We start from the raw sequence: 27,335 nt of genomic DNA, 5'->3' as shown, positions 1-27,335 counted from the left end.
TTTTAAATAACTTTTCATATTAATGAAAACTGGTAAAATTTATTTTGCATCAATGTGGACAGTTAAAACGCTATGAATAAGTTAAACCACAGCAGATATACTGACTCTGATTGACTCTCTCCGTTAGTGTTTATTTTCAGCTCTGGGTTCACCTTTGGGCTGCTCCAGCCAATAGCAGAACAGTAACTATTGTGAAGGTGGGTGGGGTTAAAGCTAGTAAGGCCCCATCTGATCAAATTTAAGTAAATGCATAAAATCAATGTCTGTGATATGTACGCTCACCGGCCACTTTATTAGGTACACCTTACTAGTACCAGGTTGGACCCCCCTTTTGACTTCAGAACTACCTTAATCCATCATGGTTTAAGATTTTGGTTCATATTGACATGATAGCTTCCCACAGTTGCTGCAGATTTGTCGGCTCCACATCCATGACGCGAATGTCTTGTTCCATCACATCCCAAAGGTGGTCTATTGAATTGAGCTCTGGTGACTGTGGAGGCCACTTGAGCACAGTGAACTCATTGTCATGTTCTGAGATGATTCACGCTTTATTACATGGTGCCTTATCCTGCTGGAAGTAGCCATCAGAAGATGGGTCCACTGTGGTCATAAAGAGATGGACATAGTCAGCAGCAATAGGTAGGCTGTGGCATTGACACAATGATCATTTGGTACTAATAGGCCCAAAGTGTGGCAGGAAAATATACCCCACACCATTACACCACCTACAGCCTGAACCATTGATACAAGGCAGGATGGATCCATGCTTTCATGTTGTTGACGCCAAACTCTGACCCTACCATCTGAATGTGGCAGCAGAAACCAAGACTCATCAGACCAGGCAACTTTTTTCCAATCTTCTATTGTCCAATTTTGGTGAGCCTGTGGAAATTGTAGCCTCAGATTCGTGTTCTTAGCTGACAGGAGTGTCACTGGTGTGGTCTTCTGCTGCTGTAGCCCATCCGCCTCAAGTTTGGACGTGTTGTGCATTCAGAGATGCTCTTCTGCATACCTCGGTTGTAACGAGCAGTTATTTGAGTTACTGTTGCCTTTCTATCAGCTGGAACCAGTCTGGCCATTCTCCTCTGACCTCAGGCATCAACAAGGCATTTGTGCCCACAAAACTGCCGCTCACTGGATATTTTCACTTTGTCGGACCATTCTCTGCAAACCCTACAGATAGTTGTGCGTGATAATCCCAGTAGATCAGCAGTTTCTGAACTACTCAGACCAGCCCGTCTGGCACCAACAACCATGCCACATTCAAAGTCACTTAAATCACCTTTCTTCTCCATTCTGACGCTCGGTTTGAACTGCAGCAGATCGTCTTGACCATGTCTACATGCCTAAATGCATTGAGTTGCTGCCATGTGATTGGCTGATTAGAAATGTGTTAACGAGCAGTTAGACAGGTGTACCTAATAAATTGGCCGGTGAGTGTATATTTCATATACCAACATTTCAATAATTTTGTGTTAAAATTGTGCAGCAATACAATCTATACACAAAAAAAGATCTTTTTTCCACATTCTAATCTAATTGAATTAAACATTCTGGAGGGAAAAAAAACGAAGTTTAATTGCCTACGTCGCAGGTGAACGAAAGGTGCAAATAACACAAACTATGAGCATTATGCTAAAACATTCACACAGGACAACGTTTACAATACATCATGGCTGTTTTTAAAAAGCAATAATTTACAGCATTTGGATCTGTGCATGCAGCCTGCGTACTCATATGAGATACAAAGTTTCCACAAGAATTGTGATAGATCTTCCAAATTTAAAAGTGCACATTCATGACTCATGAATGCGAGGTGTCACTTTGGTACAGTTCACAGTCCCGATGTTTATTGCAAACAATGAATACACAGGTTCCCATATCAAAAATACTACAAACAATAATTTGTACCAATCTGCAAACGATGGGATGCATTTTTTTCTTTTGAAATTTGTTTATATCGAAAATCCATATGTAGGTGTTTATTAAAATAGATCATTATCTCGAGAGGAAATAACTTTTAAAAGGGGTGCAGAGTGTGTATGTCTTGTGAGGCATGTGGAAATATGAAGGCCGGTCTCAGTGTGTTGGAATTTTCCGAATATCTTCGAATACGAGTCTTTTCTGAGCAGGCTGTGTTCTGTGGTGTCGATTATAAGATCTTCTGCAGAATGGAATTAGGCACTTCAAGTGTTTCATCCCTCGCCAGGACAATATCGTAAGAGTCCATGTACTTTTCTAATAGTTCCTCAACCTGTGAAATGACATCATCAAGCATATAAGTCAAATCAACAGAATCCAGTCATTAAAACAGAATTAGTTGTAGAACACAATTTGGCAATTTATGATCATTGATATTATTTAATGTGTTGGGGAATTTGTGACAAACAGATTTGATGGATTTATGTACATATTTATTAATTTACTGCATTACAAAAGCTGTTTAAGTTATTGTGACACATGTAAGTAAACTAGTCTAGAGTGCTGTCTGCAGTTAAAAACTAGCCTCAAACGCTATCTACTGTTATAAAACTAACCTGGAGCGCCATCTGCTGTTAAAAACTAGCATAGAGCACCATCTGCAATTAAAAACTAGTATTGAGCGCTGTCTGCTGTTAAAAGCTAGCCTAGAGCTCCATCTGCTGTAAAAACTAGCCTAGAGCACCGTCTGCTGTTAAAAACTAGCCTAGAGCACCGTCTGCTGTTAAAAGCTAGCCTAGAGCACCGTCTGCTGTTAAAAGCTAGCCTAAATTACCAGCTGCTGATGAAAAAAAACTAGCCTAGCTTGCTGCCTACTGTAAAAAACTAGCCTAAAGCGTTGTCTGCTGTTAAGCAGCCTAGAGCACCACACCTAGAGCACCATCTACTAATAAAAAACTAGCCTAGAGCACCGTCTGCTGTTAAAAACTAGCCTAGAGCATCATCTGCTGTAACAAAACTAGCCTACAGCGCTATCAGCTGTTAAAAACTAGCCTAAGTAGCCGTCTGCTATAAAATAAACTAGCCTAGAGCGCCGTCTGCAGTTAAAAACTAGCCTACCCTAGAGTGCCATCTACTGTTTAAAAGCTAGCCTAGAGCACCGTCTGATGTAAAAAAAAAACTAGCCTAGTAAGTAAACTAGTCTAGAGTGCTGTCTGCTGTTAAAAACTAGCCTCAAACGCTATCTACTGTTATAAAACTAACCTGGAGCGCCATCTGCTGTTAAAAATTAGCATAGAGCACCATCTGCAATTAAAAACTAGTATTGAGCGCTGTCTGCTGTTAAAAGCTAGCCTAGAGCTCCATCTGCTGTAAAAACTAGCCTAGAGCACCGTCTGCTGTTAAAAACTAGCCTAGAGCACCGTCTGCTGTTAAAAGCTAGCCTAGAGCACCGTCTGCTGTTAAAAGCTAGCCTAAATTACCAGCTGGTGATGAAAAAAAACTAGCCTAGCTTGCTGCCTACTGTAAAAAACTAGCCTAAAGCGTTGTCTGCTGTTAAGCAGCCTAGAGCACCACACCTAGAGCACCATCTACTAATAAAAAACTAGCCTAGAGCGTCGTCTGCTGTTAAAAACTAGCCTAGAGCATCATCTGCTTTAACAAAACTAGCCTACAGCGCCATCAGCTGTTAAAAACTAGCCTAAGTAGCCGTCTGCTATAAAATAAACTAGCCTAGAGCGCCGTCTGCTGTTAAAAACTAGCCTACCCTAGAGTGCCATCTACTGTTTAAAAGCTAGCCTAGAGCACCGTCTGATGTAAAAAAAAAAACTAGCCTAGTAAGTAAACTAGTCTAGAGTGCTGTCTGCTGTTAAAAACTAGCCTCAAACACTATCTACTGTTATAAAACTAACCTGGAGCGCCATCTGCTGTTAAAAATTAGCATAGAGCACCATCTGCTATTAAAAACTAGCATCAAGCGCTGTCTGCTGTTAAAAGCTAGCCTAAATTACCAGCTGCTGATGAAAAAAAACTAGCCTAGCTTGCTGCCTACTGTAAAAAAACTAGCCTAAAGCGTTGTCTGCTGTTAAGCAACCTAGAGCACCATCTGCTAATAAAAAACTAGGCTAGAGCTTTGTCTGCTGTTAAAAACACGCCTAGAGCACCATCTACTAATAAAAAACTAGCCTAGAGCATCGTCTGCTGTTAAAAACTAGCCTAGAGCATCATCTGCTGTAAAAACAAAACTAGCCTACAGTGCCATTAGCTGTTAAAAACTAGGCTAAGTAGCCGTCTGCTGTTAAAAACTAGCCTACCCTAGAGAGCCATCTACTGTTTAAAAGCTAGCCTAGAGCACCGTCTGATGTAAAAAAAAACTAGCCTAGTAAGTAAACTAGTCTAGAGTGCTGTCTGCTGTTAAAAACTAGCCTCAAACGCTATCTACTGTTATAAAACTAACCTGGAGCGCCATCTGCTGTTAAAAACTAGCATAGAGCACCATCTGCTATTAAAAACTAGCATCGAGCGCTGTCTGCTGTTAAAAGCTAGCCTAGAGCACCATCTGCTGTAAAAACTAGCCTAGAGCACCATCTGTGATAAAAACTAACCTAGAGCGCCACCTGCTGTTAAAAACTAGCCTAGAGCACCATTTGCTGTAAAAATAAAACTAGCCTACCGCACCATCTGCTGTTAAAAACTAGCCTAGAGCACCATCTGCTGTTAAAAACCAGCCTACCGTGCCCCCTTGAGTGCCATCTGCTGTTAAAAACTAGCAAACTAGCCTAAAGCTGTTAAAAACTACCCTAGAGCACGTCTGCGTTGTTTGTTGTAAAAAATTCTAATAAATAAATAATAAATATAAAATTAAATAGCCTATAGCGCCATCTGCTGTTGAAAACCAATAACAGACTCAGTTTTCACTACAGCTGTACATACAAACAATACTTTTTTGCATAGTGAGAATAAAAACAACAACAAAAAACAGTACCTTATCATTGAGATAGCCAATCTTGAGGATGTTCTCCACGTTGGGGACACCATCTGCCATGGTGAGATCCCCGAGGGAGTCTCCTAGTAGAATAATGTTTCCATTGTCCTTCAGCTGTTTGAAGTACTCTGTGTTCCTTAAAGCACCGTCATGCTTGTTGTAAACATGGATCAGCTCTCCTTTAAAGCCTTTCAGAACCCCCTGCAAGACCATGCACACAATCCTGAACACCAGATGCAAAACTGAAGCAGTGTTTAAGAATAATGTGAACCGATGGCATTTATAAAGGGGTTGAGGCTCACATTGTCATCAAAGTCCATGAAGTTGGACACAACTTTGACGTTGGGGTGGTAGACGCCAGCCTGTCTGATGATCTCTTCCAGCACATCTCCCAGTCCCGCCGAAAAAATGAACACAGGAACGGTGTGCTGGTGCAGCCGGTCAAAGAACTGCTCGTAACCTTCCCTGTCACAATCAAACACACAGTAAAAATCAGATCTGGTATTACATATCTGGAAAAAATAACATGTTTTAGCAGTGTCAGATCTAATGATGTCTGGGACTTTTACTCTTATTTCATAAATAAAGTGTTTTATATAAACTTTGACATTTGAATGAAGAATTTTTTTTCTTATGCTATATTAAAAAGACAAAGGCCGCATAAATGACCTAATGAACATATGGATATAAAGTATCGCCATTCAGATTAAGAATATCCTAATGAGCATCAGAAACACGGTGCTGCTAAGTCTTTGATATTTGTTAACTGTGACAAATTAAAGCGCAGTTAAGTGAAACCGGTTAAGTGCTGCATCCCTGTATCATGTAAACATAAACTTAGTCGTGGCTGATACCATAAGCTGCTGTTAAATACTAGCATAGAGCGCTGTCTGCTGTTAAAAACTAGCCTAAAGCGCCATCTGCTGTTAAAAACTAGCCTAAAGCGCTGTCTGCTGTTGAAAACTAACGCTGTTAAAAACTAGCTTAGAGCAATATCTGCTGTTAAAAACTAGTCTAGAACACCATCTGCTGTTAAAAACTAGCGTGGAGCACCGTCTGCTTATAAAAACTAACCTAGAGCACCGTCTGTTGTTAAAAACTAGCCTAAAGTGCCATCTGCTGTTAAAAACTAGCCTAGCGAGCTATCTGCTGTTAAAAACTAGCCTAAAGCGCTGTCTGCTGTTAAAAGCTAACGCTGTTAAAAACTAGCTTAGAGCGATATCTGCTGTTAAAAACTAGCATAGAGTGCTTTCTGCTGTTAAAAACTAGCCTAGAGCACCGTCTGCTGTTAAAAACTAGCCCAGAGCACCATCTGCTGTTAAAAACTAGCTAAGAGCACTATCTGCTGTTAAAAACTAGCCCAGAGCATCGTCTGCTGTTAAAAACTAGCCTAGAGCACCGTCTGCTGTTAAAAACTAGCCTAGAGCACTATCTGCTGTTAAAAACTAGCCTAGAGCACTATCTGCTGTTAAAAACTAGCATATAGCACCATCTGCTGTTAAAAACTAGCCTATAGCACCATCTGCAGTTAAAAACAAGCTTAGAGCACTATCTGCTGTTAAAAACTAGCCTAGAGCACCATCTGCTGTTAAAAACTAGCCTAGAGCACTATCTGCTGTTAAAAACTAGCCTAGAGCACTATCTGCTGTTAAGAACTAGCCTAGAGCACTATCTGCTGTTAAAAACTAGCCTAGAGCACTATCTGCTGTTAAAAACTAGCCTAGAGCACTATCTGCTGTTAAAAACTAGCCTATAGCACCATCTGCAGTTAAAAACTAGCCTATAGCACCATCTGCAGTTAAAAACTAGCTTAGAGCGCTATCTGCTGTTAAAAACTAGCCTAGAGCGCTATCTGCTGTTAAAAACAAGTCTAGAGCAACGTCTGCTGTTAAAAACTAGCCTAGAGCACTATCTGCTGTTAAAAACTAGAGCTCCATCTGCTGTTAAAAACTAGCCTAAAGCATGGTCTGCTGTTAAAAACTAACGCTGTTAAAAACTAGCTTAGAGTGATATCTGCTGTTAAATTCTAGCATACAGTGCCTTCTGCTGTTAAAAACTAGAGCTCCATCTGCTGTTAAAAACTAGCCCAGAGCATCGTCTGCTGTTAAAAACTAGCCTAGAGCACCGTCTGCTGTTAAAAACTAGCCTAGAGCACCATCTGCTGTTAAAAACTAGCCTAGAGCACTATCTGCTGTTAAAAACTAGCCTAGAGCACTATCTGCTGTTAAAAACTAGCCTAGAGCACTATCTGCTGTTAAAAACTAGCCTAGAGCACTATCTGCTGTTAAAAACTAGCCTAGAGCACTATCTGCTGTTAAAAACTAGCCTATAGCACCATCTGCAGTTAAAAACTAGCCTATAGCACCATCTGCAGTTAAAAACTAGCTTAGAGCGCTATCTGCTGTTAAAAACTAGCCTAGAGCGCTATCTGCTGTTAAAAACAAGTCTAGAGCAACGTCTGCTGTTAAAAACTAGCCTAGAGCACTATCTGCTGTTAAAAACTAGAGCTCCATCTGCTGTTAAAAACTAGCCTAAAGCATGGTCTGCTGTTAAAAACTAACGCTGTTAAAAACTAGCTTAGAGTGATATCTGCTGTTAAATTCTAGCATACAGTGCCTTCTGCTGTTAAAAACTAGAGCTCCATCTGCTGTTAAAAACTAGCCCAGAGCATCGTCTGCTGTTAAAAACTAGCCTAGAGCACCGTCTGCTGTTAAAAACTAGCCTAGAGCACCATCTGCTGTTAAAAACTAGCCTAGAGCACCATCTGCTGTTAAAAACTAGCCTAGAGCACTATCTGCTGTTAAAAACTAGCCTAGAGCACTATCTGCTGTTAAAAACTAGCCTATAGCACCATCTGCAGTTAAAAACTAGCCTATAGCACCATCTGCAGTTAAAAACTAGCTTAGAGCGTTATCTGCTGTTAAAAACTAGCTTAGAGCGCTATCTGCTGTTAAAAACTAGCCTAGAGCGCTATCTGCTGTTAAAAACTAGCCTAGAGCGCTATCTGCTGTTAAAAACAAGTCTAGAGCAACGTCTGCTGTTAAAAACTAGCCTAGAGCAACGTCTGCTGTTAAAAACTAGCCTAGAGCACTATCTGCTGTTAAAAACTAGCCTAGAGCACTATCTGCTGTTAAAAACTAGCCTATAGCACCATCTGCAGTTAAAAACTAGCCTATAGCACCATCTGCAGTTAAAAACTAGCTTAGAGCGCTATCTGCTGTTAAAAACTAGCCTAGAGCGCTATCTGCTGTTAAAAACAAGTCTAGAGCAACGTCTGCTGTTAAAAACTAGCCTAGAGCACTCTCTGCTGTTAAAAACTAGAGCTCCATCTGCTGTTAAAAACTAGCCTAAAGCATGGTCTGCTGTTAAAAACTAACGCTGTTAAAAACTAGCTTAGAGTGATATCTGCTGTTAAATTCTAGCATACAGTGCCTTCTGCTGTTAAAAACTAGAGCTCCATCTGCTGTTAAAAACTAGCCCAGAGCATCGTCTGCTGTTAAAAACTAGCCTAGAGCACCGTCTGCTGTTAAAAACTAGCCTAGAGCACCATCTGCTGTTAAAAACTAGCCTAGAGCACCATCTGCTGTTAAAAACTAGCCTAGAGCACTATCTGCTGTTAAAAACTAGCCTAGAGCACTATCTGCTGTTAAAAACTAGCCTATAGCACCATCTGCAGTTAAAAACTAGCCTATAGCACCATCTGCAGTTAAAAACTAGCTTAGAGCGTTATCTGCTGTTAAAAACTAGCTTAGAGCACTATCTGCTGTTAAAAACTAGCCTAGAGCGCTATCTGCTGTTAAAAACTAGCCTAGAGCGCTATCTGCTGTTAAAAACAAGTCTAGAGCAACGTCTGCTGTTAAAAACTAGCCTAGAGCACTCTCTGCTGTTAAAAACTAGAGCTCCATCTGCTGTTAAAAACTAGCCTAAAGCATGGTCTGCTGTTAAAAATTAACGCTGTTAAAAACTAGCTTAGAGTGATATCTGCTGTTAAATTCTAGCATACAGTGCCTTCTGCTGTTAAAAACTAGAGCTCCATCTGCTGTTAAAAACTAGCCTAAAACACCATCTGCTGTTAAAAACTAGCCTAAAGTCTCATCTTTAACATTAATGATGTGTAACTGCCAGCCGATTAACTACATTTCCCTTTATATTGCTCTTGATTTGGTTCACAGTGAAAGGCTGGATAAAATAGCTGAAATGTTTGTACCTTAGACTGACGTCTGACTCTCTGACGGCCTCTGGAAGTTTGTCTTTTTCCAATCTCTGTTCAACCAATAATGTGTGAGACTTGAAATACCTGAAAAAAGCGGCATTTATTTAATGACATATTTTGAAAGATCAATTCATATTATGAGTATTTGTAGAAATGGACACTCACCACTCCACCATAAATGGATATTTCTCCTCTATTGTCAAATGAGGGTCTATCTCTATAGGATAATACGTTTCCTTTAGGTGGACCAGCTGAAAGAATATATAATTTACCATGTAAATATTTATATACGAAATCAAATTTTTATGATATATTTTTAGATGCTCACGACGCATTTAAGGAAAGCTTAAGAAAATCAGATACCTTCTTCCTACAATCGTCTGTCACCAGTTTTGAGTTGTCAATAATATCTGTGAAAGCAAAATGACTGATCACCCAATCCCAAAGACACAGCTTTTATTGGACACACACACACATATATACATATATACATATATATATATATATATATATATATATATATATATATATATATATATATATATATATATATATATATATATATATATATATATATACATATGTAGTTGAAGTCAACATTATTAGTCCTCCTGTGATTTTTTTCCTTTTCTTTTTCAAATATTTCCCAAATTATGTTTAACAGAACAAGGAAATTTTCACAGTATTTCCGATAATATTCTTATTTGTTATATTTCAGATAGAATAAAAGTAGATTTTAATTTTTAAAAAACTATTTTAAGGTCAATATTATTAGCCCCCTTTAGCAATATTTTTTTCGATTGTCCACAGAACAAACCATAGTTATACAATTATTTAAAAGAAATCGGTTATAACAAATGAGTTATTCAAACTATGTCAAAGGTGCAGTAGTAGATTGTCTTCAGAAACATTTTTGTTGTGCTGCCTGAAAGTCTCTTCACAGTCCAATCATAATGATTAAAGTAAATGATCTAAACATATTTATATGTATTTTGATGCTCTGGGTAGGGCATACAACTAAAAAATGTTCATCCAATTAAATATTGTTGGGCCGACAATTACCATAATTCTAGTCTGTCAGCAAATGTAGATTTGTAGAACTGTGTGCTTCTGTTCACGCGCACATGGACATGAGTGACAGCGATAAAAACAAATGCTGAATCAAAACTTTCAAATCCTGACAAAATATTAGAGTTACTTTTGCACGCTGAATGAAGGACAACACCATGGCTGAAAAATTTATTTTAGACAGGTAATGTTTTAAAACTCTTTTAGTCGTGCAAAGCTTCTGTAGATTTTGTTTTTTACAAATGGGTTATATGCACAGAAGTGTTGCCACTGAAATCTTCTGGTTTATTCACTCAAACTAAGGGAAAAAGATCAAGGAATGTGAGCGAGTGTTATACGAGTACAAATCTTTGTTGTAAACACATTTTTTTGGCATACTCACTATGACATGATGGACAACGCTTTCCATTGACAGCAAATCTGCTTAACGTCATATCAAAATCTGTGATGATCTAAAAAAAAAAAAAAGGACAAAAATAAAGCACAGTAAGAATAGTCAAGTTGCACATTTGGAGTCATTAGATTTAGTCACAGATATATATATATGTGTGTGTGTGTATGTATATATATATATATATATATATATATATATATATATATATATATTTATTTATACACGTGTATATATTTATGTGTATCTCTCTCTCTCTCTCTCTCTCTATATATATATATATATGTGTGTGTGTGTGTATATATTTATGTACATACATACATACATACATACATACATTCATACATATATATATATATACACACATACACACACATATATATATATATATATATATATATATATATATATATATATATATATACACATACACACACATATATATATATATATATATATATATATATATATATATATATATACACATACACATATATACATACACACACATATATACATACACACACACACACATATACATATATATATATATATATATATATATATATATATATATATATATATATATATATATATATATATATATATATATATATATATATATACACATATACATATATACACATATACATATACACACATATACATATATACACATATATATATACATATATACACATATATATATATATATACACACATATATATTCAATTATAATTCAATTATATAATCAATTATTAGACCCACCTATACAGCTTAAAGTGACATTTAAAGGCTTAACTAGGTTAATTAGGTTAACTAGGCAGGTTAGGGTAATTAGGCAATTTATTGTATAATGATGGTTTGTTCTGTAGACGATCGAAAAAATATATAGCTTAAAGGGGCTAATAATTTTGACCTTAAAAACGTTTTTAAAAGATTTAAAACTGCTTTTATTTTAGCCAAAATAAAACAAATAAGACTTTCTCCGGAAGAAAAAATACTATCAGACATACTGTGAAAATTTACTCGCTCTGTTAAACATAATTTGGGAAATATTTAAAAAAAGAAAAAAAATTGAAAGGGGGGGCTGATAATTCTGACTTCAACTGTACATACCACCTATTTAATGATGCAAATAAATAAGATTTCTATTGATGTATGGTTTGTTGAGACATGACAATATTTGGCAGGTTCAAAAACACCTAAATATTAAGAAAATCAATTGGGTTAGGGTTGTCTATGGTTGAAAAGTTAAGTCATAATTAAGTTCTTAGCATTACGTTACCAAACAAAAATGGCGTTTTATTATATTTATATTAGAACACTTACAAAATATCTTCATGGATCATGAGCTTTACTTAATATTCTAATCCATTAAAAGAAAACATTTAGACATTCACAATAAACAATATCTACAATAATATTTAACATTACACAAATGTATTTTTGGTAATGCATGCAACATGAATCACATTTCAGCAATATCATACAGTGATTCCTGCTTTATTGTGCTTTCATTCTGTGCATAACACAAGTTGTGCGTTAGAATAGTCATGGCAGTGCAAAAAAAAAAAAAAGCACAGAAAAGGTTGTACCTGCAGTTTGGAAGCTCCACCTTTAATGAGACCACAGATAATCTGCTCCACCCTCTCAGGGTCTCTGATGTGAACGGTGTTTTTCTCGAACTCTGGCATCTGCAGCAACAAGAAACAACCAATGAGATTGAGGCATTCAGTGGTGTGCTGATGTATTCCCTCCCTTCTCCCTAAAGCTATGCTGACGTCACTGTCAAGAGGAGGAGCCAGAGGAGAGCAGATGCTGCAGTCTCACAACCATACAGAAGAAACACACACAAGCTTCAGTCTTTAAGAAGAATTCCACTGAGGCAGAAGACAATAATAAATTACAGGTAAACATTTTCTGGAATCATTTTGTCAATTTGTGCTAGTAATCATTTCCTGTATAATTTTTTTATTTAAATGTCCAGCAATTGCTTAATAATAATTATGCTTATGCTGTTGTATAATTATATCTTAGAGACATTTTTGTATATTGGTTAGTTTTAACAGGGATAGTTCACCAAATCTCTTTTTATACTCACTATCAAGGGGTTCCAAACCTTTACAAGTTTCTTTATACTGTTAAAGACAAAATAACATTTTAAAGATAGCAGAAAACCTGAAACCATTGACTTCCATAGTTGGAAATAGAACTACTATGGAAGTCAATGGTTGCAGGTTTACAGCATTCTTCAAAATATCTTTCGTGTTCAACGTAAGGTAGAAAGCCAAACAGGTTTGGAACAAGTGGAAAAACGAGTAAATGATGAGACAGAACTTTCAGTTTTGGCTGAACTATCCCTTTAAGTACTGCAAACTATAATTTAGACAGTGTTGACTTGTCATTTGTCAGTGTCAAAGTTAAGTCCCTCCTTATCCTGATTCCAAAAATACAGTGGACAACATACTCCGAGTACACTGGATGTACCTTGTGATCTTAAAAATACCCCAACCCCCATCTCAAGCCCCCCAAATGGAAACCAGATCCCTTATATTTACATAAGTTGCATAAGACAGATTGTGCAGATATTCAAACTAATTAAAAACAAGCTCCCAAAGAACTCACGAACTCAAACATATCCCATTTAAGAAGCAACAAACATTTCCAGTCAACTACAATCACCATTTTTTATTATACAACATAAATTATGTAGGTACGTCAAACACAAACTCGCAAGAATGCAAAAGCATCCAAACGTCAAATTACTTGTCGTAAATATGGATTTCACTGACATTTACTGCAGGACACAAGTAAACAAATATCAAGTCCAATAATAACTCGGTGTAAAAATAGCCTGTAACCGTACCTTTTCCTCTTCCAGGCGTTGTGTCAAAGAGAAGAAAAAGTTTCTTGTCTGACACGCACTTATATAGCCCTGCCACAAAGGGGGCGTTGCCTCAAAAACGATAACACCCCATAATCTAACCCCCTGCAGGGAGTCACATGACCCAAACACCCTTCTTAAAGACGCACACAAAAATATATAAAGCCAAAATAATGTGATAATGACACAAGTGAGGTTTAGAAATAGGTTTATTATTATTATACCCTTTTATTTAAATAAAACTCCACTTTTTTGAAAATAGGCTTATTCTACAAGTCACCTAGAGTTAAACAGTTCAGTTTTACTTTTTTTTTAATCCGTTCAGAACATCTCCAGGTGTGATTGGAGCACTTTTAGCTTAGCATAAATTATATTTCTCAAAAAACAAACAAAAACTATTTTAGACTTTTCTGTAGTTACATTGTGTACTTATGCTGTGTTCACACCAGACGCAGCACGCGCAAATAAATCACGCTATTCGTGCATAGATGATGAACATTTTGAGTTTACTCGCCTCATTCGTACATCAAGAAACACTTCATTCACGCGCCAAGTTCGCTTCATTCGCACGTCAAATTCACTTCATTTTTGTGCCAAATTTGCTTCATTTGTGCGCCAAATTCGCTTCATTCGCACGTCAAATTCGCTCCATTTGCATGGCAAATTCGTTTCATTCACATGCCAAATTCACTTCACATTAGACGGGGATTTGCGTCATGGGTAGGGCTTCTGCTAAATCATTGAATCGGATTAGACCATTAGCATCTTGCTCAAAAAAAAAAAAAAGGATAATTTTCCTATTAAAGACTTTTCTGTAGTTGCATTGTGTACTTATGCTGTGCTCACACCAGACGCAGAACATGCGAATAAATCTCGCTATTCGCACACGAGTAGATGATGAACATTGAGCTTACTTGCCTCATTCGCACGTCAAATTCGATTCATTCACGCGTCAAATTCACTTCATATTTGACATGGATTTGCAATATGGGCAGGGCTTCCGCTAAATCAACGAATCGGATTAGACCCTTAGCATGTTGTTAAAAAAAACGAACAAACAAACAAGGATAATTTTTCTATTGAAGACTTTTCTGTAGTTACATCATGTACTTATGCTGTGTTCACCAGACGCAGCACACGCGAATAAATCACACTATTCGCGCATAAGTTCAAATCACATGCCAAATTTGTTTCATTTGCGCTAAATTTACTTAATTCGCGCATCAATTTTGCTTTGTTTGCGTGCCAATTTCACTTACTTCACGCGCCAATTTCGGTTAGTTCGGTGTCGAATTCGATTCCTACGCCCATCAAATTCGCGTCACAGTCGCTTCACAATAGACGTGGATTTGCGTCATGGGCTAGCATGGATTTTATTAAGAGAATAGCTTTGTTTATGTGCTTTAGGAAGGCTGAAAAACAGCATATATTCATTCTGCGCTGTGTCTGAGTCTACTAGATCCTTTCAGAGGTGCACCCAGCTCTGAGTTCATCAACTCCTCCAGAAACTGTACCTGAATGACGGTGGCTTTCAGCGGTGCTTCAGACTGAGCCAAGCCCAGTTTGATGAGCTGTTGTCTGGTGTGGGCACAGAATTTCCTCTTGGGACACCAACAACAGGCACTACGTCATAATCAAGCCCCTACAAGAGAAACCTCTTGATTGGTTAATGCGACACGAATGTCTGCTGAAGTTCAAATTTCCAGTTCAAAAGTCCAGCGATTCGCACGTCAAACGTGCAAAACGCTCAACTTGTGCCAACTCATTCACACGAATAGTGTCATTCGCACCACTCTATTTGCGCGATTCATGCCGCAGGATGTCTTTTTGCATCTTTACATTAACTTAACATGTAGATTACTCCCACTTGACGCTTCATCCACATCTGGTGTAAAAGCAGCATAAGACTGACAAAAACGAATTATGTTACGCAGTGTAGTTACCTAGCTAGGGACTATTTCAGGTACTGCATAATATCATTGCACCTGCTACAGCAGCAAAGTTCCTTGATCATTACACCAGAATGAAAGTATAGTTCCTAGCCATATTAGCCAAACAAAATAGCAACTTTTCATTTTCTGTCAGTATTAGCACACAGTGTACCAACAGAAAAGTCAAGCGTTAAATAGGAAAATTATTGAAAATTATTATTATTATTATTATTTTTTTTTTTTTTTGAGTGAGATGCTAATGGTCTAATCCGATTCAATGATTTATGCTAAGCTAAATTAAAGGTGCTCCTGCCAGACCCTCAGACCGGTCGAATTGATTTGAAAATAGTGAAAATTCAGGTCAAACAACATTGTCTCTGACCAAATTATGCTGACCAAAGGACTGAGGTTATCTCATAGTGTCTGAATGTGCGGCATGTGTGGATTGTGTGGTTCAATAAGGTCAGGGTTTGCTCAAGGACTGCTCTACTCTGCATATGTTTATTTCAGATGTCAGAAACGAAAATAATAAGCATTATGAAGCTCCAAAGAGAATTTCATCCATGTCTGTGGGTTGGAGTCATGCTGTAACATGTTATTGTGTTTCTAAAACAGGTTTTAAACATCACACAATGATTCTTCAGCGTATGAATGCTCAATGAATGTCCCAACAGCATTACTGATACTGAGGATTAAGATACAATTCATCAAGCAAGGACATTTGAGCTTGTTTACCATATTTGAAGTGCGCTAATCAGTGTTTACATGCTAATTAAATCGCATTAAGCAATTGTGACTCTTTGTCTGAATTAAAACTATTTGATTGGTATGGATTGTTTACATTGACTTTACAAAGATTTTTAAGAGTGAAAGTTTTGGTGAAATGAAAATGTTGCCATTATTTCATTGCTTGTTCCAAACTTGTTTGAGTTTCTTTCTTCTGAACACACAAAAGGAAGATATACTCAAGAATGCTGGGGATAAAACAGCCATTGACTTGGATGTCAACGGCAGATTTTCTTTGCAACCTTCTTCAGAATATTTTGTTTGTGTAGGAAAAAACCAGAAGAAAAAAATACATAAAAGGTTTATAACTACTTGAGTACGAGTAAATGTTGAGACATTTTATTTTTAGTGAGATATCCCTTGTGTTTCAAAGACAAAAACCTTTAAGCATAAGTAAAAGTTGAATTTTTAATTTTGTGTGAACAAAGTCAATAATACCAAAATGAAGTGGCCTGTTACACGCCAACATTTTTGGCCAAAGCCTGTTCATTAACATGACAATGAAATTTTTGTGACTGAAAACACACAGATCTTAAAATTGGTTTCAAAGTAGAAGTTTGAAATTGAAAATGCTGCCATTGTCATCTCTATCTATATACCCAAAAATGAAAGTCTTTGAAAACGATGACGTCCTGTACATGCAAAGTATGTTTAGAGAGGTGTAGATTAAAGAATGTATGTAAAACAAACATACACAACAATGGTGGAGTGTGTGGTAGAACGACCAACAGCAAAAACGCATTATACACACACATGTCAAATTCTACATAAACGTCAGCGCCTAGCCGACAGCATGTTCTCCCTTCCCTACTGTACAGTTTTCAAGGACTTGTAAAGGTGGATCATTTTAAAAACGTTGTTAAATATTAAACATTTTTTTTTAAAATAAGGGAAAACCTTTGGCGTTTTTGGCTACATCGTTATTGTGTAAAAGTAGCCCAAATTTCAATAATATAGAGATTTGTTGATATTTTATATATTTTTTTTCTTATTCATTAAATCATATTTTTTTAAAATTACGTATTATTCACACACACACACACTTTGGTGGTTTATGAGGTCTTTCTATTTGCAATATATATTTCATACTCTAAAAAGCACTTGTTATATTGTCCTAACCCTACCCCTAAACCAAACCCTATTAGGAAATCAGTCGCAAATTTTGAAATCTGAAAAAGACCCTGTTAACGTAATTTTTTCATTTGGATGCGTTTTTAAGACCTCTGTGACGGAGTAAGATTTCAAGCAAATTTAAACCAAGAAGTTATCAAGTTTGAAGGTTCGTACACCGTTTATCGTCAGCGTTTTTTGAGACGTTTTTCCGGATTCGAACCCAAGTGATTTTCACTGGCGTCGAGCAGAAGAGTATGCAAAATCACTCCTTGACGTTAGATGGCGCTACACAACTATAAGCTTCTGACACCCGCTTGTAACACAGAAGAAGACAGAAAGTTGACAAGTTTGTTGTTAAAGTTACTGGTGATTTAAACAAGCATGGATGGTTCAAGTAGCAGCTCCAGCTTTAGCGATGAAGAAATTATTATTGTTCATCAGTGCAATAAGCAGCTCCACGTTCATATCGCCTCCGATCATCTTCTTCAATGTGCGCTCGCATTGACAGTGTTGCACTTGAGCGCCTCCAAAGTGCCATTCTGATTAGTGGAGAAGGTTTTGACAGCGCGTCATAACAAAAAAACGAGCATGAGGTGTTTCTTTAAAAATTATGCTTTTACGTCTGCCGTTTTGTGCGTTGGTGTGCACGATCACATTGGCGCCCTTCATTTAGTCACAAGGCGTTAAACGTCGAAGCAAAACGCGAGCAAAAAGCATCCCAGTGGCATGGGACGATAACGGTTTTCAAGGTATACCGCAGTTCGGAAAAGTCAAAGTTTTAAAACAGCCAAAACTTCCTGCTATATCGTTCCTAAGGTATGTGTACGATTTTTTATTTACGTCTTTTTGTTTTGTTTTTTAGGACAACAGTATACGCAGCAGAAAAGATATCTAAAGATGCCATTTATATTGTAAAAAAAATCTGTGTTTTTGAGATAAATGAAGACAGCAGAATGTCAGCAATGTCAGTTTTTATGTTTTTTTTCCACAAATCTTTCAGCCCTATGGTTAAGTATATTTTCCCCAAGTAACCTAGAGTTAAACAGTTGAGTTTTACCTTTTTTGAATCCATTCAGAACATTTCTAGGTCTGGTGGGAGCACTTTTAGCTTAGCATAAATCACTAAATCGGATTAGACCATTAGCATCTTGCTAAAAAAATGAATAATTTTCCTGTTGAAAGCTTGACTTTTCATGTACTAAGAGTGACAAAAATGAAAAGTTGCTAAGTTTTGAATTACGAGGGCACGGGGCATGTCCTCACAAACCACCTCAACATTGTAATAGCTAGGTCATGCCCATGTCATTGCACTAATTTTCCCTATAAACCACCAAAACCAGCACACAAACACACACGCTTTTGTTTTAAAGCTTGTAAAATGTACCTATAAACTTTAACTGATATTTAAATAACTACAATAACATACCATGTTATCACCTGTCAAAGTCTACATTTAAGCAAGACAATGAAGTGCAACCTAGTTACCCGAATTTATGAGTGTCTTTTCTGGAATAGCCTTTAGTAGCAATCTTTTTTCACAGGATTTAGTTTGTCATCAGATACTTCTACATTATGGCAAGTTAAAAAACACACAATAATGGTTAATTGTAATTGATCATCAGAGGAACCTACCATCAATATATATGACTTTTACAACCATAGGTTGCACCGTCATGCCATTTTTGATGAAAATTCATTGGTTTCTGAGCATGAATAATGATAAGCGCTTGTTGCAAGATAGCAAATACGGTGACGTATGGAACAGTCAATTGAGCTATATCTACATATTGATGTCTAAGGTCACTGCACTGTTCATAGTGTAGTTCCGATTGGAAACCTGTAAATAAGTCCATTATTCTGCACTTCCAAATGGCTTAATGGCACATCAGAGATCATTTTCATGCAATACTCCAAAGGCCATTAAAAAAAAACAGTTTGATTGTTGTGGAATAAACAAGGATGATGCTAACTTCTGGGTCGGGCTTTAAAATATGTCATCCCTGTTCCTCTCTTTTTGATAATAACTTATAAAGTCAGACCTATTGTGAGGTACAAGGTTAACTAATGGAACACCTTTGTTGTAGCCATTTTCCAAGACAAAAAATTATCCTGCTAAAAAAAATATTATTAGCCCTCCGGTGATTTTTTTTCTTTTTCAAATATTTCCCAAATGCTTTTCCAAGTTAGCGTTTTACAGTATTTCCTACATTTTTTTTCTTCTGGAGAAAGTCTCATTTGTTTTGTTTCGACTAGAATAAAAGCAGTTTTAAATTCTTAGGTCAATATTATTATATTTTACTCTAAGCAATATTTTTTCCGATAGCCTACAGATCCAACCATCATTGTACAATGACTTGCCTAATTATCCTAACCTGCCAAGTTAACCTAATTAACCCTGTTAAGCTTTAAAATGTCACTTTAGGCTGAATACCAGTATCTTGAAAAATATCTAGTAAAATATCAATTACTGTCATAATGCAAAAGATAAAATAAATCGGTTATTAGAAATGAGTTATTAAAACTATTATGTTTAGAAATGTGTTAAAAAAATCTCCCCGTTAAACAGAAATTGGGGGGTAAATTAAAAGGGCTAATAATTCTGACTTCAACTGTATGTATGTGTGTTTGTATTTATATATAGAGAAGTAGACAATTTATATTTATATATAGTAATTTAACCAGCATCACTTATATTAATTAGGGGTGTAACTGATCACGGATCACAACCCACGGTTCAGAACACACGTGACCCGCATATTAGGCCAATAGGTTTTTTTTCTTTCTTGTAAATTAGTCCTAAATTTGTCACAATCACAGAGAGATACCCTCTTACATCATTAAAATCACATGTATGAAAGCATTTAGGCTTTCCTGTAAAATATAAATGATGCTGGAAGTTGTGGTGGGTTATTCGGGATGTGGTGGGTTTCTTAGGTGTTTAGCCTGCAATAACGCATTCAATGAAAGCTGCACAAATAAATCGTTAAAAGATTGCGATCTCAACACACATGCAACATAAATTAGAAATGATAGTGATTTGCATATATTTATTAATCCTTTGAATCGCTGCATTCAAATCCGTGCGTGAACAATGCAAAAATCAACAAAGAGATTAGGTCTAGAGTTAGTTATGAAGTTACAAACAGTCAAATAACAGAAGTAGTGGGATAACAGTTTATAGTTTTGATAAAAAAACCCACTGATGTTTATGGTAAAGATTAAAATCACCATCATATGCATTTAACTTGAAGCTCAAAAATGAAAGTTGTAGGCAGCAATTACATTATTTAACCAATAGGTGGCGACAACCAGCCATCAAAAATATGCCACTGAATAATTCTTCAAAAATGATACTTATAGCTATGAGTGAATAACTGAATTATTTATTGAAAATGAGACTATATTTTTTAATAAAATTACAAGTTCTAATTCTACAGGTTTCTTGCAGTACTGTTTCTGTAATAAATGCAACAAATTACATGTCTACTCCCCTTTTTAGCAGATCCGAAAAATGGTCCAATCCATGACAAAAAACCATAATGTGATCCGAACTGTGAGATTTGTGATCCATTACACCACTAATGTTAATGTAAAAAAGTCCATAAATCAGAACATTTAAACCTGCTATATATGACAAATCATATCAGAAGAGCTCTTTATCTGTCAACCCTTCAATAAAGCACTGAGAATAGATGCTTAAATGTCTTTCCATGCGCTCCAACAGGTCGCAAACCAGAAGCGATGCTCGGTGGCACTCCGCGTAGCGCCACGCAGCACCATACATTTCAGAATTCTAAACATAGGTTTCTATCAGAGTACACACACCGGCGCCGCAAGTCGGCGGCTGTCCGCAGCGCCCAGCCACGGCTCAGGACACTGTTCATTTCTCTGCCACGCCACACAGTGTGATACTTTCAACTGTCATGTGCGCACCGTGTCGCGACGCCTAGCGGCGCTTCCAGTGTCCGACCTGCTTTCCAATGCCATTTATAAAAGCATATTTTGAACATAAGTCATGGGGTTTTTAAATTCACAATCAAACAAGACAAATTTAAATTGATCCATTTTCATTAGGACTGTGTCATCAAATCACACAGTTCATAATAAGTTAAGCTGTAAATACAGTCTTTTTGTCTGATTTTGGTCTGGTCTTTTCTGCTTTACATCGCAATATGTGATTTATGAATTAACATGTATTGAACAAAGAGGGCAGGCACTAATGCAGTCTATTGGGTCTCAAGAAAAGGTGCCATGGCAACCACAGCTCCAATCCAGTCAAATATATCAATAAGTCATTAGTGCCACAATAACACATTCTCTTCCAGAACCAAAAGGAACCACAAGTATAAAAAAACGTAATAGGTTTTTTGAAGGACATTGTGATTTCACATCAGTAAATAGGGCTGCACGATATTGGAAAAATCTAGTATTGTGATTTTTTTTTTTTATTTATATTTTGCGATATATTTTGCAATATGAACACAATTGCATCAGATGACTTAATATCTCTATTTGGAAAGAATTTATAATGTTAGATCGATTGGAATGATTTTGCAGTGGGAGTGCATCTCCATGAAATCTAATAAACGATGTCTAAACTTTTTGGGGTCCCCCGACACATTTTCATTGTGGTCTGTGCTATTTGCAGTGCATTTCTGTATTTGCATGTGTCGTATTTTCATGAAAAATCAAGAAAAAGATCCAATTGAAATTAAGTGTTTTATCATATCCCGAGTCTATCAGTATTCAAGTACAGTAACTGAATAATAAAAAATAAAAAAATTCAATAAAATTAATCGTTTTTAAAGTTACAAATGGTACAATTTATCATGCCTGAATGCTTTTAATGTCATTATAAACTCACAGGTATCAAAAATGCATGCAAATAATAAATTATAATCCAGGCTCAACATTGCGTACACTGTAAAAAATGAATCTTAAGGCTTGTAATTTTCATTTAAAAAAATGTATGTGGTCATTTTAAATAATGTGCATATTTTCTTTAAAAAATTTATATTCTGCATTTTTTTTAAATAAAATATTAAGAAGATTTCGCTTATATAACTAAGATTTGAATTTCACTTATTTTTTTAAGCAAACTAGTGCAATTACTAAGCTTAATTTGAGAAACCAATTAAGCTAATAATATTGAGGAAAGATGGCTTCACGTTTATTTTAAGAAAATTGACTCAATTATATGGATTTGATTGAGATGTTTGCAGTCTGCCAGAGGGATGACCAACCATGAGGACTTCTGCATTGTCTTGGAGGGTAAGTGAGTCATGGCTAGCTTGGAAAATCTAGAATTGCTGAACTGGATTTATACAAATATTCCCCAAATTAAAATCTTACAAAGAAACGTATATTAAGTTTCTGACACAAATTCACTGTTACAACCTTTTGGGGAAATTTCACTGCATTGACTGATTGTTTGTGTTGCTAATATTTTGAGATACAGCTTTTATACTGGTTTTATATGTTGTACAATACACCAATTCTGTCAAATTTTGTCTAAAATTTGACTGTTCCTATAAAAGAAAGTTGACAGAACATTTTTTATGACATAGATAAAGGAATTTTTTTATCAGAGATTAGCATTGCTGTGAATTTTATATAGATTTGTTTAGCATGTTGTACCATTTTGTTATCAGTGTAACATGTAATAAAATTATATTTGGCCTAAATGTATTGTGTATGTATTTCATTTTACATTATATATTTTACGATTTATGAATGAGTAATTTTCAAAAATAAATATGAGCAAATGGTGGTGGATTTGCTTAAATTATAAAAGCACATTCCACTAATAATATTAAAAACTTCATCTATCACTCAAAAGTTTTGTAATTTTCACATGATTTGTTCAAGTGGTTTTTGCTAAAAAAAATCAAGTCTTGAAATTTACTTAAAAATAATACGTGCAATAGTGTTACCACTATTTTTTTTAGTAAATAGCACGTAAGATTTTTTACAGTGTATGCTCGTGATGGGACTATTGCGAATGATCACACTGCGATATCGATGCTGAAATAATATGTTGTGCAGCCCTATCAATAATATATATATATATTTTTACTTTGTTTGCATATGCCATTACATCATATATACAGTTGAGGGCAAAATGATTATCCCTCCTGTGCAATACTTATTCTTTTTCAAAAGAGTTCTCAAGTGATATTTACAGAAATTTTTCACAGTATTTCCTATAATCTTTTTTCTTCTGAAGAAAGTCTCATTTACTTTTTTCGGCTAGAATAAAAGCTTTTTTTAAAAAAATTTTTAAAAACCATTTTGAGGTAACTATTATTAGCCTCCTTAAGCAATATTTTTATTCAATTGGCTACAGAACAAACCATCATCATACAATAACTTGCCTAATTACCCTAATTAACGTAGTTAAGCCTTTAAATGTCACTTTAAGCTGAATACTAATATGTTGTAAAATATCTAGTAAAATAGTATGTATTGTCATCATGGGAAAGATGAAAGAAATCAGTTTTTAGAAACTGTGTTATTAAAACTATTATATTTAGAAATGTGTTAAATGTGTAATTAAAATAAAATAACTAAAAACGAACAGGAGGGCTAACAATTATGACTTCAAATGTAAACACATTTAATAAGCTGATAAACTAAAAATAAATAAATAAAAGAATGTATTGTAATTATTTTGGAATGTAAAAAGCCACTTAATATAAAGCAGGAACAACAACTGAACAAGGATGCTGACAAAGTGGGCGGGCACTACTTGTGCAGGAAAAGGTACCATGGCAAAAATAGCTCCTATTCAGCCAAATAAGCTATTCTGAAGCACAATAAAATTCACATTCAAAATCATAAAGACACACAAACCTGACACATTCATCCACGTCTTGATGGATATCGTGACTTTACAACATCATAGCTTAACTATATGCTTATTTTACACTGACATTAACGGGATAGTTCACCAAAAATGGTGGTTTCAAACCATTATGATTCTCTATACTCTGTTGAGCACACACAAAAAAGATATTTTGAAAAATGCTATAAACATGTAACTACTGACTTCTATAGTAGGAATAACAAATATCATGGAAGTAAATAGTTACACATTTACATAATTTTTCTTATTTTGTGTGCAACAGAAAAAAGAAACAGATTCGTATTGAGATGATTTTATATTCGCACATTTATTCAGTGACACTATGGTACTTATGGTACTCATGGAAGTATAACTCAAAAACAACATTAGCACCAAGTTATTTATTTGACTGTGAACAATGTTTTACTGCTAACTGTGGCTGCTAATATGATTTAACTGTTTTGAATTTGCAAAGAATACTTTTCTAAAAATTTTATTATTAATATTACTAAGGATAAAGTCCGAATGTGTGAATATAAAACAACTTTACCTCAATCAGATTTGTGACAAGCGAATGATGAGTAAACAAGAATTTTCAGTGTTGGGTCAACTATCGCTTCACGTTTTCTTATTGTAACATTATTATAAAAAAAATTGTAATATTATTATAAATATATAAGATAACATAACTATAATGTCTTTATCCTCAAGAAGACTTAAAAGTACACTTTAAGTGTTCGTCTGAAAGTGGCACTACACAGTAAACAAACATATTCGTGTATTTAATCTGAATAAAGAGATGACCTCTGCATCCCATCACCGTTCACGGTAGCTGCACGGCCCTCGGTACGGTGACCGTGAACCGGAGCTTCAGCAAATACTAGATATAAATTTGTAGATAGATATAAAGGGACTTTTAGTTTCAACGCGAGCGCGTCCATTATGTTCAACCGGCACAGCTGTCAACTCATGGAGCCTGACAACCACCATAACCGCCAAATCTTACGCGCCGCTCACTCGCAGTAGCTAGAGGAGATATGAAAGCCATTACCCAAATTGAAAATGTGCGCTCACCATTTCGATTATCTTGGTTTTCTTCCCTGCTCTCTGTTTTTTGGTGAAAATGTACTGAGCGAACACCACACCGCCGAAAAGCGCGCACACTGTGGCGCTCGCCATCGCGCCGACTTTAACCACCGCGTTCGTGTCCATGTCCGCTTCCAGAAAATAAAACTAATCTAGTCGCACAGACACTACGTTTACGGGGTGTGTTAAGACAGCTCACAACCACCCTACTCAATCTATTTTCTAAGTCGTATGTGTCATGTTAGAGGAACTGCTAGAGAGAGGACCCGGATGACACACTTCTTCTACTTCTTGTGGGGTTAATGGCGGTTGGCAGACCAACTTACATGGTGCATTCCCGGCACCTACTGGATAGGAGTGTGGAGCGCATAATGTAGGAAAAAGCATGAGAACAAAAGATATATATGTATATATATATATATATATATATATATATATACGAATGGAGGGGATGAGATTACCAGAGGGAAGAGAGAACAGGAAGGAGAAGATAGGAGAAAGAAAGAAAGAAAAAAAATAATAAAATAAACAAATTTATTAATAATAATAATAATAATAATAATAATATTAACAACCATAATAATAATAATAATAATAATAATAATAATAATAATAATAATAATAATAATAATAATAATAATAATAATAATAATAAAAGTTTAATATCTAAATAAATTTACCATTTCTTTATTTTGCTAAACTATTCTCAAAATCTATTAATCAATTTTGTTTCAAGTAATTAATTAATTGGAGTATTATTTTATCTTGATTTGCACCATTTCCTAATAAAGTCTGAAATGACAGATTATTTATCCCGTAAATGTTTAATTCTTTAACTAATTGACTTCTCTGTTTTTCATATGCGACACATTCTTTAATTACTTGTTCTAATGTTTCTATTTCCCCACATTTATCACAGCAGCCTGTCTCATGCTTTGCTATTCTAAACGTATACTGGTTTAGACAATGATCAACACGCAACCTAGTTATCACCACATCATTCCTTCTACTTCCAAACTTATTTCTAATAACACCCACACATCCTTGAAAACTATGCATATGCCTGCCCTTTTCTACATTGTCCCACTCCCTCTGCCATTTACTACCTGTTTCCTTTGCAATCATGCTTTTCATCTCTGACTTACTTATTTTTTATTTTTATTTCTATTTGAGTGTGTTGCAATGCCTCTTCATTTCATACTATTCCCATGTGGCCAGGAATCCACAAGAAGCTCACAAAAAGTCCACACTGTCTGATTGTAAATAAATTTAGCATCACCTCATTCACCATGTCCTGCACTTCCTCTATCCACTGAAGAGCGAGAAGCACAGCTACTATTTCTGTAGTAAAGACAGAAAGACAGTCTGAAATTCTTTTTGATATTTTAACTTGGAATTTTGGGATATATACTGCAACTGTGGTTTTCTAATATTTATGATCTTTTGAACCATCTATATATATATGTACATAGTCGCAGTATGATTGATTTATGTACCGTTGCAATGCGTTTTCATTTAACATATTTATTTCCATGTTGTGTTTTTCCTCATTTAAATATAAATCAATTACTGGCATATTAAAAAGCCAAGGAGGAATTGCAGAAGTTGGCACAGCTGGGGCTACATCGATGTCACTTATGCCCATATTTTGAGCCGCCTCATTTGCGGTCCATCCAAAACTATCCATCTTTTTTTGTCCATATTCCCAGCATTCTTTCAATACTGCCTTTACTGGATGACTCTCTATTTGGCTTTTTATGCTGACCCAATATCTCATCTTTATTTTAAGCCTTCTTAATTTTAGAGGCATTTCACCCATCTCTACTTGTATTGCTGTAATTGGTGTTGTTCTTAATGCTCCGCAGCATATTCTCAATGCCTGAAACTGAATGGCTTCAATTCTCAATAATTGAGTTTTAGCTGCTGAACTATATACCATTCATCATCGATAGTTGATCTTACCAATGCGTTATATATTCTTTTAAGAGAGAAACGACATGCTTCCCATTCAGCTCCAGCCAAACATCTCATTACATTTATTCCTTTTTTACATTTATCTCTTATTTTCTGAATATGCACATTAAAATTCAATTTTACATCCATCCACAT

General features: G+C 35.7%; 1 protein-coding gene across 2 annotated transcripts; it reads right to left on the bottom strand.

Moving 5' to 3' along the window:
• nt5c3a (5'-nucleotidase, cytosolic IIIA) lies at positions 1–25,503 on the bottom strand. 2 transcript variants are annotated; one of them, XM_056474924.1, is made up of 9 exons: positions 25,215–25,503; positions 12,178–12,276; positions 10,570–10,639; positions 9,483–9,529; positions 9,285–9,370; positions 9,114–9,203; positions 5,209–5,371; positions 4,907–5,107; positions 1–2,257 (listed from the first exon to the last, which is right to left on the bottom strand). In XM_056474924.1, exons 1-9 carry the CDS (start codon positions 25,350–25,352, stop codon positions 2,156–2,158), a joined length of 996 nt encoding a protein of 331 aa, XP_056330899.1. In that variant the 5' UTR covers positions 25,353–25,503; the 3' UTR covers positions 1–2,155. The 2 variants fall into 2 exon arrangements, with proteins under 2 accessions (XP_056330899.1, XP_056330900.1); XM_056474925.1 differs by lacking the exon at positions 25,215–25,503 and adding an exon at positions 13,449–13,537.
• Positions 25,504–27,335: the final 1,832 nt, after the last annotated feature.

Source organism: Danio aesculapii, chromosome 16 (assembly GCF_903798145.1).
Source record: "Danio aesculapii chromosome 16, fDanAes4.1, whole genome shotgun sequence".
NCBI lineage: Eukaryota > Metazoa > Chordata > Actinopteri > Cypriniformes > Danionidae > Danio > Danio aesculapii.
Note: the sequence above shows the minus strand (reverse complement) of the source record. Positions and strands in the feature narration are given on the sequence as shown.

What these genes read in the sequence shown, in the direction of transcription:
- nt5c3a (XM_056474924.1), bottom strand. Translation starts at nt 25,352, where the DNA reads ATGGACACGAACGCGGTGGTTAAAGTCGGCGCGATGGCGAGCGCCACA. An exon ending in GCGTTGTCCATCATGTCATA is followed by an intron (nt 9,530 to 10,569) that starts GTGAGTATGCCA and finishes TTGCTTTCACAG; the next exon opens with ATATTATTGACAACTCAAAA. An exon ending in GAGTCAGACGTCAGTCTAAG is followed by an intron (nt 5,372 to 9,113) that starts GTACAAACATTT and finishes TGATTGTGACAG; the next exon opens with GGAAGGTTACGAGCAGTTCT.